This window comes from Indicator indicator, chromosome 28, assembly GCF_027791375.1.
Source record: "Indicator indicator isolate 239-I01 chromosome 28, UM_Iind_1.1, whole genome shotgun sequence".
In the NCBI taxonomy this organism is placed as follows: Eukaryota; Metazoa; Chordata; class Aves; order Piciformes; family Indicatoridae; genus Indicator; species Indicator indicator.
The window spans coordinates 11,895,512-11,913,753 of NC_072037.1; the positions used below are offsets into that span (position 1 = coordinate 11,895,512).

Consider the following 18,242-nt stretch of genomic DNA (forward strand, 5'->3'; position numbering starts at 1 on the left):
CCCATGAATCTAATGCTGCTATCAAAACACACTGAGGAGAGCAAAACACCACCCAGGAGCAGCTGCCAGCTCTCAGGGTCTGCTTTAGCAGCATCCCAGGGACATGACTACTGCTGCAGGAAGCCCTGCCAAGCAAAGGGTTGGCACTAGCTGGAAAAGTCATTTCCATCACCCCCACCGTGGGGGAAAGTTTTCCTGACTGTCTGATGTGTGTTGCTCTCCTGATGAATTGCAGCTTAGAGATCTTGATAGTTCCAGCAAAGGCAGTGCAGGTCCCCTGTGGGATGGTTTGGCCCCCTGTGGGAAATCCTGAGGAATCTCTGCTCTGTGCTCCAGGATGTAGGTTTGTGCTGCTGGCAGGAATGGGTGTCTGCAGGCTTTGGGAACTTGCTGGAGGGAATTTAATGATTAAAGCCATCAGTCATTAACAGATAAGGTGGGGATGCACTTTCCAACACCCTAGGCTTGTGTATTCATAAAGTAGCTGCTAATTAAGACCACTCTATTCTTGCACTCCAACCATAAAGCATCGTTTGTGATGGCAGCAAGCCCATTGAAAGTGGTCATTACCATATTAACTCGACTCTTCTTTGAGCCATTAACTAATAAAACAGTCATTGGCTGCTTTTAAATGTTATTGCAGTACTGGGGTGCTGAACACTAACAACTGCTGAGGGTGCTGGTATCAACCACACCATGCCAGGAGCAGGGCTGGGGATGATTCTTTGAATGTTTGTTGGCTGGCTGGATGATCTCTAAGGTCCTTTCCAACTCAAGCAATTCCATGATTCTGTGATTCCATGACTCTCTGACTCCAAAATGTCATGAATCCATGACTCTACCCACTCTCAGAGGTAACCTGAGGAGAGCTAATGCTGTCCAGTGGACAGTCTGCAGAGCTCCTGGGGTGAGGATGGCACCCAAGATAATCTAAACCTGAATTCTTTGTGTTTTACTGTAGTGATGACATTAAAAAAAAAAGACCCAGAGCCTCCATTTGAATTGCTACTATGAGTTTGTGTGGGCACCTCATGACTAGAGGCATCCTGATGAGGACAGATCCTTGATGGTTGCTAGAAAGGTGTCTCTGTGGGACTGGTGTCCAAGCCTTTGAAAGGCCTTGGCCAAAGCACTACTGCCTTGGAGAGCTTTCTCAGCTTCTGTTTATATTTTCAGATAGAAAAAGACTTTAACAAGACCTCACCCTCCCTTTTATCTTTGGTGCTGTGATTTCACATCTGGGGTTCACTGCCAGAGCTGCTGGCTGAACCCAGACCCATCTTGGGTGGGAGGAGGCTCATCTTGGCTGGTGAAACCCAGCATCCTAACAGTCAGGGAGGAAGTTTTCCCAGCAAAAAGCTTTCCCCATGGCTGGGAGGGAGGAGCCCATCCATGGTGAGATAGGACAGCAGGGGGGTTCTGCCTGCTAGCAGTGGTGTGCACAGCAAGGGAAAGCTCTGCTGGGGTGTGATCACCTTTTTCTTTGCCACTCGCTGGGCTACTGTCAGGGCTCTCTGCTGTTCCATCCACAGCTCCTTGTATTTGTGTTGGAGGAGGTCAAAAATGGGAGTAGAAGGCCTGGAAAACATTGGAAAGAGAACAATATGATCTCCAGGGCTAACAGCTGTCTGCCTCCCCATGCTGATTTGTATCTCTGCTCCTGGAAAGTGTGGCTGCTGAGAGCATGAATAAACCTCCTCACTGGGAAAGGCTTCCTCTGCTAGAAAGGTTCATTTGCAGTTGATACACCACAGCCTGCACATGCTGGGGGGAACCTGGTGCACAGTTCTGTTAGGACATCCTCCAGAGCAGGCACAACTTCTGTCTTTGCACAACCTTTCACAGAGTCCATATCACCACCTCTGCTCAAGCAGAGGGAGGACCATGGAGCACCAAAGATTATAACTCAACCTTGGGCTGTGCTATGGCTCCAGGAGAGCACTTCCCAGTTGGTACCTGATGGTGTGTTATGAAAGCCCTGAATGGGACAAGGCCCAGAAGAAGAAAGCTGAGCTTTTGTGCTGCTACTCTGGAACACAGAGGAAAACCAGATAGGTTTGCTCCTTGAAACAGGGTACCAGGGAGCATCCTGGCCAGGAGGAGGCAGAGGAGCTACAGAGTACAGGAGAACAGTAAAAATTCAAAGCAGTTGTTTGTTGGCCAGCTCCTCTTGAGCTGCTCTGAGCTGGCATGAAATTGCCCAGCTTGTAGTAGAGCTCTAGCCTGCAAGTGTTGAGCCTTGCTCCTTGCAAGTGAGGATGCTCTAGCTTCATCAGGGAGGCAGACCTGGCAGTGAAAGCAGCAGCAGAGTTCTGGCCTTGGGGATAGCACATCACTTACTGCTATGGCCCTGCTGCCCTCCCTGCCCTGAAGCAAACACTTGAGGGTGATGGATAACCTTGACCTCAAGTTTTATTGGTCCTTGTCCATGCACATCTTGCTCAGGAGGGTCTTTTCCCATCTCAGCAGCAAGCAATGTGTGGAACCATCACCCCCTGCTCTGCTCCCACCTGTAGGCACTGCCTTCAGCTGCAGCTCCATAACAAAGGCAGAACTTTCCCTGCCTGTCTGGACCAACAGCAGGGTACTGGGACTCTGGGATGACTGCTGGACTACTTCTGGGCCACCAGCTCCACCAGAAGGTTGTTTCATGCAGTCTGTGTCACAGGGTGAGCTGGTGCTTGGTGGCTTTTGGCAGGAGTGTGTCCAAACTGGGTAGCAACCACGTTTTTAGCAGTCTGGAGAACCTCTGATGATCAGGGAGGGCCCTGGGAGCTTGTATGCAAATAGTAACTCTTCTGCTTCTTGTTCCTTCACCCCCGTGGTGACTTTTATTACTTAATTATTGCACACCACATGCTTCAAACCAGCCTAATCTATGGTGGTGTTTTCTAATGATACTAGATGTGCAAGCCAGCAATATCCATCCCGAGGGGGCATTCATATCAGAGGAGACATCCTTCCTCTTCCATAGATCACAGGCTGCAGGGCTTTGCAGAGCTTGGCTTACAAATCAGCTCTGCTGCTCCACAGCCTTGGTGCTCAGCGCCACCCTGACCTTTACCCTTTGTTGTGCCCTTTTCTCTCCCCTCCTTCCCTTCCAGTTTGGCATTTGATACTGATCAGAGCTGGAAAAAAAAGATTCTGAGAGGATAAGAGGTGGAAAGCTGTAGTCAAGTGGCTGATTGTGCTCATGGGTTTCCAGTCTCTTTGCATTGTGATGTTCCTCACCATGTGCTCCTGCCAGCCTTGCACATGGGCTCATTTCCTTGGCCTGGCCCTTTGCTCTCCAAGGCAAGAGCTTTCCTGGTGTGCAGGAGTAGCAGGGAGGGATGCAGGAAAACACAGAGCCTTTGTGTGTGGTGCTTGAGTAGTTCTTAATTGTGGTAGCTGAATGTGTTTTCACATCTCTATGGAGGTGACTTTTCCCATCTCCAGTGGCCCAGGCAGTTGGTGACTGATTAGTCCACAGCTGGCTTGTAAGTAAATGCTTGAAAGGACACGTTTGGGTTGATGCTCTTCAGAGATCCTTCCCTGCCGTGTGATTAATCGCATTTAAGTCCTGAACCAGCAAAATACAGACCCATGCCTGGGATGCTGCACGCATGAACTGCCTCTGAAATGGGTGGGAACGGCTCCTGTGCCGAGCTGTGGATCTGAGCTCTGCTGGGGCTCTAGGACGTGAGGCTTCTCCTGGCTTTTCCTGCCCCCTTTGAGGGAAACAGGGAGGAGGAGCAGGGGATATCAGGTGACACTTCCCCACCTAAGGTCGCAGGAGGCGTTTCAGCGAGGTGGCTTTTTCCCTGCAGGTCAAACTCTGTCCTGGGTGGGGTGGGTGGGGGGAATTTTGGCCTCAGTCTCGGTGCCACTTGGCGGTGTGACAAGCACTCACTTGCAGCTGGCCTTTGGGACGAGGTCCTCTCGCCTTAGTGTTACTTAGGGACAGGAACGAAGGATTTGTGTGTTCTGCTTCCTTTTGTCACCCTGCCCAGGTGCCTGAACTGGGAGGATTTGGTTCTTTATGGCCTGTGGCTGCTGTGGGGAGAGTGGGGGAAGCACCCACTGATAACACTTCCCAGGGATTAAAATCCACCTCCTCCAGAGGAGCTCAGATCTCCTTGGTTTTGGCACCAGTGCCCCTGCCACAGAAAAAGGAAGGGGAAGAAGTTCTGATAGGATGTGACAAATTATTTATAATTGTGGAAGAAGAAGAAGAAAAAATATTAATGAAAGAATCAGCTGCTTCCTTTTATAGTCAAATAGTTGGAGCCACTTCTGGTGCTTGACAATTCCTAAATATTTTAGAATTTATCTGTGCACACTTTCAGAACTATTATCCCTCCAGCAGTCTCTTTAATAGGCTCTCTCTCTAATTTACTTTCAAGAGGCAGGGTACAGACCTATTTTCCAACTGCAGTGACAAGCTCCTGCTAACTTGGTTATACAATGTGGTGCTGCCAGCCTGCCAGAGAGCCCCTGCAAAAGGAGCTGCAGCCTCCTAATAGGATGTTTGGCTGCCAAAACAGCCTTAAAAAAATAAGTATAATAAAGTATTAACAATATTAAAATAAACCAGTGTAGGCCTTAAATGAGCTACAAACCAGTTAAATCTATTTTATTCAGCATGAGCCTTCAGTGCTTTTGCAGCTGATACCTCAGAGCTGGGATTTATCTGAAATGAAGGCACCAGGGACGTGCAAGAGAAATGGTAATTATCATTTGCAAACATTAGGCTGACACCTTCTTCTTCTTCTTCTTTTTTTTTTTTTGGTGTGTATAAATTCTGACAGCTGTGATGTGTGCCCTGCCAAATACTGCTCCAGCAGCTTGGGATGGGCTCCCTTTCTGGCAGCTCCTCGTCAGAGCCAGCAGCTCATTAAAACTTTGGAGGGAGAGGAGTTGCCGAAAACGGGGGAGAGGCATCAGAAGCGTCTGAGGGGGGAGGCTTTTGGTTACAGGCTCGTGGAAAGGTGTTTGAGAAGGGAGCCTTGGGTCTGACAAACTGGAATTTTAGTACTCCTCTCCCTTCACAGTGGGGCAAAATAATTGGTCATCAGTGACTACTAATTTGGTTTAGTAGCCAGAGGCAGTTTTTTTTTTTTCCTTCCTGGAAAATCAATGACAGAGCTGAGGTCTGTTCAACGTTGATTCAGCTCAAGATGGGTCCTCATTTAGCTCTTGATGCTTCTTCCACTGGAGACAGCTGTTTTGTTAAAATGAAATTAAAATCTGTCCATAATGCTCAGCTGAGGGAGAGGTACCCGTCAATGCCACGCTGCTCTTGAGGTTTTGAGGTTGTCAGGCTCCCCTCAAACTTCTTTTCAAAGGTTTTAGACATCAGCTGCACCAAAAAGAAAGAGGAATATAAAAAAGGTTCTTGGCAAAAGTGGATGCAAAGAGGCTCAGGAAGGGGCTTTGCACTGGCTTTGAAGTGTGCAAAGTTGTGCTGCAAAACTTGACTTCTGATTGCCTGTTTCTTGTCTCATTCAAAACATTCCTTGTAAATATTTTAACAGCAACTCCAGCCCTTGGGTTTATTTTCTTGCTGGCTCTCTGGTAACCAGAGCATCCTTCCTACTGCTGCTCAGGATGGCTGTGATGGGGGGAGTGGAGCAGGGGACACTTGCTCAGGCATTGGTTCCCCACGTGGCTGCACAGCTCTTTGGGTTGCACAAGAAAACCCAGCCCTGGTCTGATTTCAGCAGCAGCTTTGTGGCAGCAGGACCTGGCCCTGCATGAATGTTCTGCAACAGATAAATCAGATAATGGAACTATTTTGCAGTCCTGATATCAGAACTCTGTTGTTTATCCTGAACATTTCACTGCTTCTTGAAAGGTCAATGAGGTTTCAGTGGGGTTTAGTCTTTGCTGGTGCCCTTCCACCTGAGATGATGAGCTTCTGCTGCACAGCCAGGATCTGGTTTTGGGGTCCTTAGAGGAGACAGCTGCAGGGGCCATCACCTTTGTATTCCTCTCTGGTGTACTTTATGATGGGAATTGTCTTGTGATATGCAGGTCCATGCTGAGATCTTCCCCTGGCTCATGACCAGAGCGGTTGAAACTGGCTGGCATCAGCTTCTTGGGAATCAGTTTGGTCTCCAGCATCTCTGGAGTGGGGAGATTATCTTCAGCACATAAAGCACAAGCTGGGGTCAGTGATCTGGCTTGGGACATTGAGTTGCCACCAAGGCAGGCAGCAACAGGACATTAATCATAGAATGGCTTGAGTTGGAAGGGACCTTAAAGATCATCTAGTTCCAACCCTTCCCACAGCCCAGGTTGCTCTAAGCCTCATCCAGCCTAGTCTTAAACACTTCCAGGGATGAGAGATGTCCACAACCTGTTCCAGTGTCTCATCACCCTCACAGGAAAGAACTTCTTCCTAATACCCAATCTTAATCTACCCTGCTCTAGTTTCAAACCATTGCCCCTTGTCCTGTCACCACAGGCCCTTATGTTCAGGTCCTTCTGTCCTGGAAGGGAGCTGGTAGCCCAGAAAAACTCTGATTGCATCTCCTTGTGCTGCTCTGGCACCTCCCTCCCTCCCTCCTTACCGATGGGCTGGAGCTAGCAATCTATCTACCATTAATTTGTCTCTGTGTAGCCCAGCAGGAACCTGGGGTATGATTACAGCTCTGGCCCTTGTGTGAGAGCCAGCACGGCCCCAGCATCCCCCTGCAAAACTGCCTGGCTCTGCCTTGCCTTAATTGTTCCCTTTTGGCCAGTGGACCTGTCTCTTCTAACAAGGGCAGTGAGGAGGACCGAGGTAATTGAAGCACTTAGCCACCCTCCCCAGCATCGCCTCCTGCAGCTAATTGGGAAAGAGGGCCCAGGGCTCAGCCTTATTTCTTTTAATTGTTTGTGGGTTTTGCATAAGGCTGAATGGCAGAAGAGGGATGAGCAGTTAGTGGTGGATTCTTGACTCGGAAATTCGTCTAAAAGGTCACTTACAATTTGTTAAAAGGCTTTTTGGGGGAGCGAATTCAATTAGCGGCTGCTTGTCGGGGGTGGAGAGACGGCAAAGCCAGCAAGGAGCCCAGCTAAAGGCTCTTCATTTTCCTAAAGCTCGGGGGCTGTATGGTGAAGTTAGAGGCCTCTTACAGCTTTATGGTCCTCTAAATAGGTCCTGGCAATAAACCCATGGAGAGACCTGAAAGATCATTTTTAAATGATCTCCACTTGTCCTCACTTTCCATTAACCACTGAGGAAAACAACAAAAGAAAAATCGGTAGAAAACACTCAGGGACCAATTTTTTTTATTTATTTTTTGGGGGGAGGTGTGTTTGGTTTTTTTTTTTTGTCTTTTTTTTTTTTTTTTTAATCCTCCCCCTCCCAGCCTTTGGGCTGGTAAAACTCTCTGTTGACACAGTGAATCTTCCACCCATGCAGCAGCTGCAGGAGCTGTGCTATCAAAGGCCTGAATTTTCCAAAGCTGTTTTTACAATCCCTTGTAATTTGGCTGAGGAAATAACAATATAAATGATTTTCACTGTGGGCAGTGGCTGCTTCTAAGTGTCAGAGGATCTGTTATTTTGCTCAGAGGGCTCGTATGTAGAGGACAGTAAAAAGAATAAAATCCATTGTAAACATGCACTTTACAAGATTTATCAGGTGCTCATAGCTGTGCTTAGGAGCATACATGGCTGCAACAGCACCAATTTGCTTTACTATTCCCTGCCAGGCCAGGAGTGAGATGTCTACTTGTGACAGTCTTGCAGTGGAGATGCCAAACCAGCTCTTAGCCATCAAATCACTGCCTTTACAAGCTGGGATTTGGGCATTAAAGTCAGGCTGGGTTGTTTTTGTTGGTGTCTTTTTTTTTTTTTTTTTTTTTTTTTTTTTGAGGGGGGGGTTGGAGATACCTTTTGGTTGACTTTAATTGAAGGTTATGGTTTGATGGCCATGGTGGGCTTAGGTTGATAAATCTCAGCTCTGTGACTGATGTGCAGGACCTGAATGCTCTGCAGACCATGGTTTATTTTCCTAGAACCATAGAATTGTTTTGTTTGGAAAAGGTCTCCAAGATCACCAAGTTCAACCTTCAACCATGACCATTAAACCACGTCCCAAAGTGCCATGGCCACACATTTCTTGACCACCTTGAACTGCTTTCTCTTAAGCCAAGAGCCTGAAGTAGAAGACCTCTAAGATCATTGAGTCAACCATCAACCCAATACCACCATGGCCATTAAACCATGTCCCCAAAAGTCATGTCCACAGGTTTCTTGACCACCTTGGATTGTTTTCTCTTAAGCCAGGAGCCTGAACTAGTCAACAACTGTTAGAACTCCAGTAGGTAGCCACACCAAAGCAGAACCTGCACCTTTGTGGTGCATTCAGGGATTTGTGAGGAGGTCTTTCTGGCCAGGCATGTGGCAGCAGGATCCAGGCAGGTGTAGCTGGGAGCTCAGCAGCAGCTGATGTTCGCACAGTGATGGGAACAGGTACCCAGCCTGGAATGTCTCCAGTTGAAGGGAATTATTCTTGAAATAGAAATTCTTCTCTTAGCAGTGTGAGGCTGGTGGCAGAGGCGGCCTTTCATGGTGGGACTGGATGGGATGTGTAATTACCTGAGCTGGTGGAGTTATCTTTTCTAACTCTTGCATTTTTTTTTCTGGTGCCTTCAGCCTGACAGTGATGGCAGCCACTGTGTCCTGTCTTTCCATTCTGTTTTGTCAGAGCTCAGCTATATTTCCTACAGCTTTTGTTTGCCCCAATCTTTTTGGATCTTTGTGGCTTTGCATCCTCTCTTTGTTTGGCTTCCAGTGAGTAGATGTGGGCTTGCTGTAACCTTCACCTTTCTCCAGGATGGTGACTCCACCACCTCCCTGGGCTGCCTGTTCCAAGCCCTGACCCCTCTTTCAGTGAAGGAATTTTTCTTAATGTCCAACCTAAGCCTCCCCTGGCACAACTTCAGGCCATTTCCTCTCTTTCTATCACCTGATACTAGGGAGAAGAGACCAACCCCACCTCACTCCAACCTCCTTTCAGGGAGCAATGAGGTCTTCCTTCAGCCCCCTTTTCTTCAGACTAAGCAACCCCAGCCCTGTTCTCCAGACCCTTCACCAGTTTTTCCCTTCTCTGGACATGCTCCAGCCCCTCAATGCCCTTCTTGGACTGAGGGGCCCAAAACTGACCCCAGTATTCCAGGTGCTGGAGTAGCTTTTGTTTTTCCCCAGGGCCATGTATTAGTGACCTGAACTGCTCTTTAAATGTCTCCAAAACAAACCTACACTTTGGCAAAGAGATGCTGGGAATATCTCAGCACCTTTTTTTCTGCTTGTGGACAAGCTTCAGGGATCCTTTGGGTGGAAAGGCCACTTTCAGAGCAGAAGGCATGAGCACTGAAACCTCCTTTCCCAGGGAAGGTGAAAGATAAGGACAGAGCAGTCAGCTAAGCCAGGAAGCTCCAGGCATGGCCAAGGTAAGAGCTAAGCTGCTAAAGGCCAGTGAGACAATTGTCAGTGGAGCTCTAGGACCATTGTAAATGATACAAAGGGAAGAGTTGGTGCTGGACAACTGGTCCTTGGCCAACTGTACCAGTTTGAAGGGAGACTGTGGTGGTGAAATGCTTTAGAGAGGTGAGTTTGCTGCAGGAGCATGGTGAAAGCAGCTGCCCAAGGATTAAGACCAGTTTGGGAGCATGGGAGGTGGAAGGATGGGAGGAGATGAAGTTAGGAGGAAAATGGGATGCAAAATTCAGGAAAGGGATGGCTGAAGTGAGGGCAGACGGTGAGGGGGGACCTGGCAGGAGCCATGGGGATGACAGAGTGCCAGGGAAATCCTGCCAGCACACCCAAGGTCAGCCCAACCTACAGGCCAACTGCCAAGTGGATGGCAGCACGTGGGAGGCAGGGTTCTGGCCAGGCAGGGTTTGAAGGAGGTACAGGTGTAGCACGGCTGTGCTGTCCTTGCCTCGGGAATGTGCTCTGGGACACACTGTGCTGAGCTGGGAAACCTGCACTGCCAAGAGGAGGAGGGAAATCATCTCTCTGCAAGCAGCCTGTGGACCTGGTGCTTAGGAACATGGTTTAGTTTTGACCGTTCAGTGCTGGGTCGAGGGCTGGACTGGAGGGGCTTGGACCTCTCTTCCAGCCAGATGTGTTCTGTGATTCTGTGACTTGCTGGCCCCGAAGCTCTTTTCCACCCATGGTGGTTCTGTGGCTCTGTCAGCCCAGCTCCTGCACTCGGTGGGCAGTGCAAACTGTGGCTGGCACAAGGCAGCTCCTGCAGAGACCAGAGGCTGGAGCATGGATTGGGGAGAGCCTGACTGGAGGATGCCCCATGGGGGCAGCGGGGACCCCACCACCTCCTTGTTACTGCTGACCTTGGCATGAGCACTGCCTGCTGATGGATCGGCTCTGGGGCTGGACAAGCCCCTGGGGACCCACTGAATTATCTGTTATTGTCCCACCAGTGCCTCCCCTGACCCCTCCCAGCTCTGAATGCCACAGGCATCAGGGAGGGAATAAATCTCTGTCTGATGCTGAGAGAGAGGAGGGAACGGGAGCAGGAAAAAGGAGAGATGAAAAATGTCCTTTTTATGACTCTGCCAACAAAGCTTGGCCACATGATCCACAGTGAACAGCTCTGGGAACAGGGAGGGAGAAGCAGCTCTGCCTTTTTTGCTGATTCCCTCTCCTCTGGAAGGTGTCCCCAGGGAATTGGTGGAAGGCTATGTGTGACCTTTGAAGGAAAATATCCCAGGAAAAAGGATATTCCAGTGTGAGATGCTCCACACAGCACACATCCACCATGGATGGAGAGCAGAGGTAGAAGAGATCTGCTGGGCTAGAGAGAGCAGCAGGGCCAGGGTGTGATTAATAAGGCACTGATAGCAGGCACAGCATTTGTGTGTGTCTCTGGTTGGCATCAGCCAGGAGGAGCTCCTGCTTGTGAGCCTGGGGAGATCTCCTGACCTTGGTGTCTTTAGGAGACAGAAGTCTCCAGCAGTGCAGCCCTGGGTCTGTACATCTGTTGGCAGGACTTGAGAAGCCTTCTCAAGGTTACCCACTGGCAGCTGCCAGACCACAAGCAGGTTCTTGTGGTGGTCATTGATTGCTGTTTGAGCCTCTTAACCCCTGTGCTGCAGCTCCTAGGGAGGCAGCACAGCCCCAAGGCTGCGTGCTGGCACCAGCTGCAATTCCAGCCGTGTGGAATTGCTGCAGCAGGGCTGTGGGTGCAGACTGTGAGGGTTTGCATTGGAGTTCTGGATGTTGGCTCAGAGCATCACCATCATGAACCTTATTTGCTTCCTGTGTCAAGATGAAATTAAAAATGCATTTTCCTGTGGAGCCAGGTGGGGATGTTTACCTGTTCTGATCCAGCCAGCTTCAGTGAGCATTCCTTGCTTTGGGGTATTCTGCAGGTGTAAGGTGGTCAGGGATTGGAACAGGCTGCCCAGGGAGGTGGTGGCCTTATCCCCCCTGGAAGTGTTCAGGAAAGCTGTGGCCATGGCACTTGGGGACATGGTTTAATGGCCATGGTGGTGTTGGGTTGGTGGTTGGATGATCTTAGGGAGCTTTTCCCTCTGAAACCACTCTATGATCAGGCAGCGTGGTTCCAGTGGACCTTTGTTCTCTGCTTTTCTCGGCTGCACCCTCTGTGCTGTGCCTTGGGCTAGGAAATGATGTGCAGGTTGTGCTCTTGTTGAAAGACTTCACTGCACCTGAGGTGTTCATCAGAGATGGTTGGATCTGGTCTTGCAGGTCTTGTCCAACTCAGACAATTCTATGGTTCTATGTCTAAGGGTCAGCAGCAGCACAAGGGCAATGGGCACAAACTGGAGTCCAGGAGGAGAAACTTCTTTGGTGTGAGGGTGCTGGAGCCCTGGGGCAGGCTGCCCAGAGAGGTTGTGGAGTCTCCTCTGTGGAGATTCCAATCTCCCCTGGCTACTGCGCTCCTGGGCAAGCTGCTGTGGGTGCCCTGCTTCAGCAGGGGGGTTGGACTGGATGATGTCCAGGGGTCCCTTCCAACCCTTACATGCTGGAATTCTGTGAAGTGCTTGGAGTCATGGAAAAAGACCTCAGGTCACCATTCCCTCCTTTTGCCCCCAGAGAAGTGTCTTAGCTGTGATGCCTTCCAACCAGCAGCACCAAACCCAATTGTGCAGGGCTTGGGCTGTGACAGCAGGAGCAGCTAAAATCCCTTCAGAACCAAACCATTTTTTGAAGAGAGCAGATCTGGAACCTGGTCAGCTGTGAGCAGGGACGGGCTTGGGGCTGGGGAGAGCTCAGCAGGGCTGGTGTCTGAAGCTGAGCAGTCATGGCCAAGTGTGTTAAGTTCCCACTTTTTACTGCACTGGCTGTAACAACTCCTTGGTGAGCTCAGTAATTTGATTTTGTCTGTTTTATGCTTTTTAAAGGGAAGGGATAAATACAATCAGCCTCCACAAGGGGTGGCTATTAAGGAAGCAGGCAAGTTGTGCAACCAGAACTTTAAATCAAAACCAATTCTGCTGGGGTGGGGTCTGCAGCTTTGCCTTAAAACCTGTGAAACCTGCCTAGATGTATTTATTTATTTAGAGGCAGCCATTTAACCCCTATTTATGAAGAAATAAAGCAAAATTGATGCTGGTTTTTTTTTTTTTTGGCCTGCATTGGGGGCTCCTTTTGCCACCTAAAAGCCCTTTTTGCCTGCAATTTGCAGAGCAGCCCTGTCACCTCACTGAGGGCTGCTGCTGATAAAGATAAAGCTTTATAGCTGGGGCATTTGCAGCTAACAGCAAGCTAATGCTGCATTTTCATTTGGCTGCAATTAATGTTAATGTCTGCTACGAAAATTGTCATTAAATACCATTTTAAAATCCATTCAATTTGCATATGCAAAGCCCATTTAGTATCATGGAAAATCCAGGCTGCTGTTCATCATGTCTTTGCTCTGGAATTTGTGGCTGTTGTTTGGTTTGGTTTTGTTGGTGTTTGGTGTTTTGTTTTTTTTTTTTTTTTTTTTTCCTCACAGTGATTATTACTCAGCTCTTCAAATGAAATCTAATGTCTGGGCCAGACCTGCACACAGCTAGAAAATCCTCTGTGCTCCAACAGCTGAGAGGTGTGGGAGATGGAGGTGTGAGGGTATCACAGTACAGTAGAGGTTGGACTGGACCTCTAGAGATCATTGGGTCCAACCCCCTGCCAAAGCAGCATCACCCAGGGCAGTCTGCACGGGAATGCATCCAGGTGGGTTTGGAAAGCCTCCAGAGAAGGAGACTCCACAACCCCCCTGGGCAGCCTGCTCCAGGGCTCTGTCACCCTCACTGTAAAGAAGTTTCTCCTCATGTTGAGCTGAAATCTTCTCTGTTCAAGTTTGAACTCATTGTTCCCTGTCTGATCACTGTGCACCACCCAAAAGAGCCTGGCCCCCTCCACTTGACCCCTACCCCTCAGATATCAGTAGACATTGATCAGATCCCTCTCAGTGTCCTCTTCGCCACACTAAACAGCCCCAGGGCTCTCAGTCTCTCTTCACAGGGGAGATGCTCAAGTCCCCTAAGCATCCTTGTGGCTCTCTGTTGGATTCTGTCCATGTCTCTCTTGAACTGGGGAGCCTAAAACTGGACCCAGCACTGCAGGTGTGGTCTCAGCAGGGCAGAGCAGAGGGGGAGAAGACCCTCTGTAGTGCTGCTGGCCACCCTCTGTAGTGCTGCTGGCCACCCTCTGTAGTGCTGCTGGCCACCCTCTGTAGTGCTGCTGGCCACCCTCTGTAGTGCTGCTGGCCACCCTCTGTAGTGCTGCTGGCCACCCTCTGTAGTGCTGCACCCCAGGACAGGGGCAGGGCAGGACAACCTTATTCTGAGAAGGGCCCCAAGCCTTCCCCCTTACCGTGGTGGGATGCCAAAGGTGAAGGCTGCAGGGAGCTTGGGGGAGCTCCTCTGCAGGTGGTTGTATTCCTCCTCCTTGCACCTCAGGTCCTTGGCCTTGTAGTAGAGATTGAAGTCCCTGGCAGTGGTGCAGCCAGCCCTGAGGGCACCACGGTTCATGGTGAGGAAGTCTCGAGGCATGTCCCGAGCTGAAGCTCTCCTGGGCTTGACTGTGTCCCAGCTGCCTATGGCTGGAAGGAAAGAGCAGAGGCAAGGGTCAGGTGTGGTGGGCAGCTCCTCTCTGGGAAGAGAGGCTCTGTGCACCTTGAGTGAGGACTTTGCACACATTCTGCCACAGCTTTGCTGTGGGGTGAGCTTTGTGTCTGCTCCTATTGCACTGGGTAGGGAACATCTCCCCGTCTGCCCTGGCTGGCTCAGCAGGTCTGATTTCCCAGGGGAGTTGTCCCTGGGAGCACAAAACAGGAGCTTTAACCAAGTTATGAACATGGCTGTGTGGATCTCCCTCTGCAGCTGCCATTCCCTTCTCTGCTTGGGCTCTCTGTGATCCTAGAGAAATTTCCAGTGTGACAAACTTTCCTGGTCACCAAGCAGTCTGGGTGAGATGAATGGAAGTGAGGGAGACCTGGGGTTCTTCACCTCCTGCTTGATGAGAAGGATTGAAGAGCACTAGGAAGGAGGGGGAGAGGCTTAGTGTCAGGGCTTGCTTGCAGTACTGTGTTTTGGTGGGGGTGTCATACCTTCAGGGACTCCTCCATCTGTTCTCTGGATGTACAGCCCATAGGCAAAATCCAAGGCTGGCAGTGTGTAGCAGTTTCTCTGGGGCTTCCCCACCTCTGGCTGCAGAAAAGAATTTACAGGAGAAGCATAAAGAACTTTCCTGCTAAGCTAAAGCCACTGACAACAACAATTAGTAACAGAGGATGGCCACAGGTACCAGGAGTGGATCTGGCTGCACTTGGCAGGGTTTGAATCTACTGCTTGGACACAAGCCACAGGAGATCTCCCAGCCATGAGACTTCACCAGAGCTGAAGCCTGAAGGATGCTGAATACACCTGAGCTATGAAGAGGTCTGGCTGTGCTAGGAAGGGGGATCCTGACCTAATACAAATGGACTCAAGTTCTTTTTGTTTGGTTAAGCCCTCCATGGGCTGGAATGTGCCCAGTTGTGGTGTCTGCTGGGGAGGCTGCAGCTGGGCTGAACGTTCCTCTGAGTTATTTCATTTCCAAGATCTGCATCCTCCCTAGAAAACTGATCTGAACCTCCCCAAACAGTCCTGTTGCCCCTCCTGCCTGGGAATATTCCAGAGGCAAGGCATGGTGCAGGGGGAGGGGAAAGAGGATGAAGAGGAGGGAGCAGAGCTGAGGGTTTATAGCACAGAAAAGGACTGGAGCTCAATAAATTCATTTATGTTTAGTTTCAAAATGAAGTGGTCCCCAGCCTGTGAGTGTCCCAGCCTGGTGGTGTCTGTGGGGATTAAGTGACCTCCCCTCACCCCTTTGTCTCTACCCTTCCATCTCCATGGTGAAGTCACTGCAGGATGTGTGTGTCTTGAAACCTTATTGCTGCTTGAAAGGGAGATGGTGGAGGAGGGAAGGGGTGAGAGCCTGGCAGCCTGGGGCTGTGCAGTCCTGCTAGGGGAAGCTGGAGCAGGGTCAGGAATTGGAACAGGCTGCACAAGGAGGTGGTGGAGCCTCCATCCCTGGAGGTGCTTAAGAAATGTGTGGCCATGGCACTTGGGGACATGGTTCAGTGGCCATGGTGGTGTTGGTTGAAGGTTGGATGACCTTAGAAGGCTTTTCCAACCCGAACAATTCTAACAAGTCCCCTGGAGCTTTCAAGCATGGATGTGAGTGCTTTGGGACAGGTTGTTCTCTGTGGGAAGGGTGTTGGCAGGTCTTGTTGAGAGGGCTGAAGCACTGAAACCCTACTCTGGGGCTTCTCACAGGTGAATCATTGAATGCTGACATGGAGAGGACTGTCATTACACTCCAGGGGGAACAGTCTCTGGATCAGGAGATGTTGAGTGCCCAGAGGATGGAGTCAGGCTCTGCTTGGTCATGCCCAGTGACACGACAAGGAGCAATTGGAAGAAGTTGAGGGAGGGTGGCAGAACACTGGAACAGGCTGCCCAGGGGGGTTGTGGAGTCTCCCTCTCTGGAGAGGGGTTTGTAACCTGTGGCAAAGCAGCTTCCAGATCTTTGAATGCAGAACCTCTCTAAAAATGATAAGAGGGAAAAAAAAAAAAAAAAAAGATGACTGTCAGGAGTTAAAGATTCCCTTTAGTGGAGCACCTGAAGTGAACACAGTTGGGTGTTTACTCCATCACAAAAGGAGCGCAGGCTGCTTGCTTTCATGATCAGCTGGCATTTTACAGTCACTTTGCACTGAATAAATAAAGCTGAAGGTGCTGGATAATTAATTAAGGAAGGAAAAAAAAATCTGGTCCAATATGTTAAACATGGAGAGAACCTGTGCCTGAAGAACATCAACAGGCTCTGAGGACTCTGAGCCAGCATCTTTCACCCACAAAAGCAGAGGAGGAGGCAGCAGGAGTGGCTCTTGCTCAGTGCAATCCAAGGTTGCAGCCTTCCTCATTCATAAATCAGCAAAATGCTGTTGCAGCCTCATGGGCTGGGTCTGTTTGCTTGTCTTGGGGTGCTGTAGGTGTGTGGTGCTGGAAAGGGGTGGGCAAAACAAAGCCAAGTTGATGCAGAAGGTCCTTTTTTTCCCCTTCCCCAGCTCTCCAGCACCATTTCCTGTGTTCAGGTTCAGCCTGTCACAAGGCTGCTTGGCTGGAATACAGATCTGTCTGACAGCTGTGCCCATCAGCAGACAACTTCATTAAACCTCATTAAGATGTCATTTCTCTGCCTTATTTCCCACCTCTTGGCTCTAATTAAAACCTTCTCTCCCTGCATCCCAGGCGGTCCTAATTTTCTCTGGGTACCTTCTGCAAGTTTTCTCCCTTTATGACCTCAGTGAGGGAAAATCCAGCATCTCAAACACTGCTTCCTCAGCCCCTTTGGAAAAGGCAACCCCAGACTGTTTCCTGAAGCGTTCCCAGAGCATCCTGCAGAGATCCTCACCTCCTCCCAGGGCTACAAGAGGCAGAGGTGTGTGCTGAGGTTTGCTTTCTGCTCTCAAACTGTCTTTAAAGGCTCAGCTAGTGCATCCTACCCTCTTGGAAATGAGGATTTTTATGGGTGGACTGGGTGTGGAGGGGGCCATGCTCAGACTGGCTGCAGTTCAGAGGTTGGGGTGTGTGGTCAGAGGGAATACCCTGGCTGGCTGCAGGCTGAGTGGGGTTTCATTGATTCAGGAGGTGACTCCTCTCTGTTATCAGAGATTAGAGTTTCTCCTTCAGTGGAAGCTGAGAGATTCATAGAATGGTTTGGGTTGGAAGGGACCCTGGAGATCATCCAGTTCCAACCCCCCTGCCACAAGCAGGGACACCTCCCACTAGAGCAGGTTGCACTGAGGATGCATTGAGCACTTTGGTCTTTGCCAGGTAACTTTGATTTGTGCAGCCCCCGGTTTGAGCCCTGGATTTGTGTTTGGGTGCTAATAGTGTCTGCTGTGGAGAAAGAGGAAGGCTCAGAGGTGGGTTTGTAGGAGGGGTGGATGTGTTGCAAAGGTGTGAGGAAGTACAAAACCTTTAAGGATCCATGTTTGGTTGCAAGACTTTGTGTTCCATGCCCTGGTATCTCTGGCACACTGACACAGGTTGCATCCATTTCCCAAAGGTGCCAGAGGCTGTAGAGGGGGAGGAGATGTCTGGGCTGAGAAACACAGCAAAAGATGGAGGCAGGGGTTGTTAATCCCTGCACCTGAGCAGCCCTTCACTGGGCTGGAAGCCTTTCACTCACCTCAAAGGAGGTTGGAGTGAGGTGGGGGTTGGTCTCTTCTTCTAAATAACAAATTATAGGACAAGAGGAAATGGCCTCAGGTGCAGCAGGTGAGGTTTAAGTTGGATATTAAGAAAAATTTCTTCACTGCAAGAGTGGTCAGGGATTGGAACAGGCTGCCCAGGGAGGTGGTGGAGCTCCCATCCCAGGAGGTGTTCAAGAAGTGCATGGCCATGGCTTAGTGGGCATTGGTGGTGTTGGGTTGGTGGTTGGACTGGGTGATCTTAGAGCACTTTTCCAACCTCAATGATTCTACAGGATCATAGAATCACCTGGGTTGGAGGTGATCTCTAAAGGTCATCTAGTCCAACTCTCCCTGCATTCAGCAGGGACATCCTCCACTAGATCAGGTTGCCCAGAGCCCTGTCCAGCCTGATTTTGAATACCTCCAGGGATAGGGCCCCAACCACTTCCCTGGACAACCTGTTCCAGCGTTCCACCACCCTCATGGGGTAGACCTTGCTCCTAACATCCAATCTAAATCTGCTCTTCTCTAGTTTGAAGCTGTTGCCCCT

The 18,242-nt window shown here is 49.9% G+C and overlaps 1 protein-coding gene across 1 annotated transcript in view; it reads right to left on the reverse strand.

Moving 5' to 3' along the window:
- Positions 1 to 18,242, reverse strand: part of CFAP77 (cilia and flagella associated protein 77) — a 66,607-nt gene that overhangs the window by 8,671 nt on the left and 39,694 nt on the right. The window contains exons 2-5 of the mRNA XM_054393260.1: positions 14,558 to 14,657; positions 13,822 to 14,050; positions 1,476 to 1,578; positions 580 to 585 (exon numbers count right to left, since the gene is read on the reverse strand). Coding sequence (XP_054249235.1) covers positions 580 to 585; positions 1,476 to 1,578; positions 13,822 to 14,050; positions 14,558 to 14,657 — 438 coding nt within the window. The remainder of the gene's footprint in view (positions 1 to 579; positions 586 to 1,475; positions 1,579 to 13,821; positions 14,051 to 14,557; positions 14,658 to 18,242) is intronic.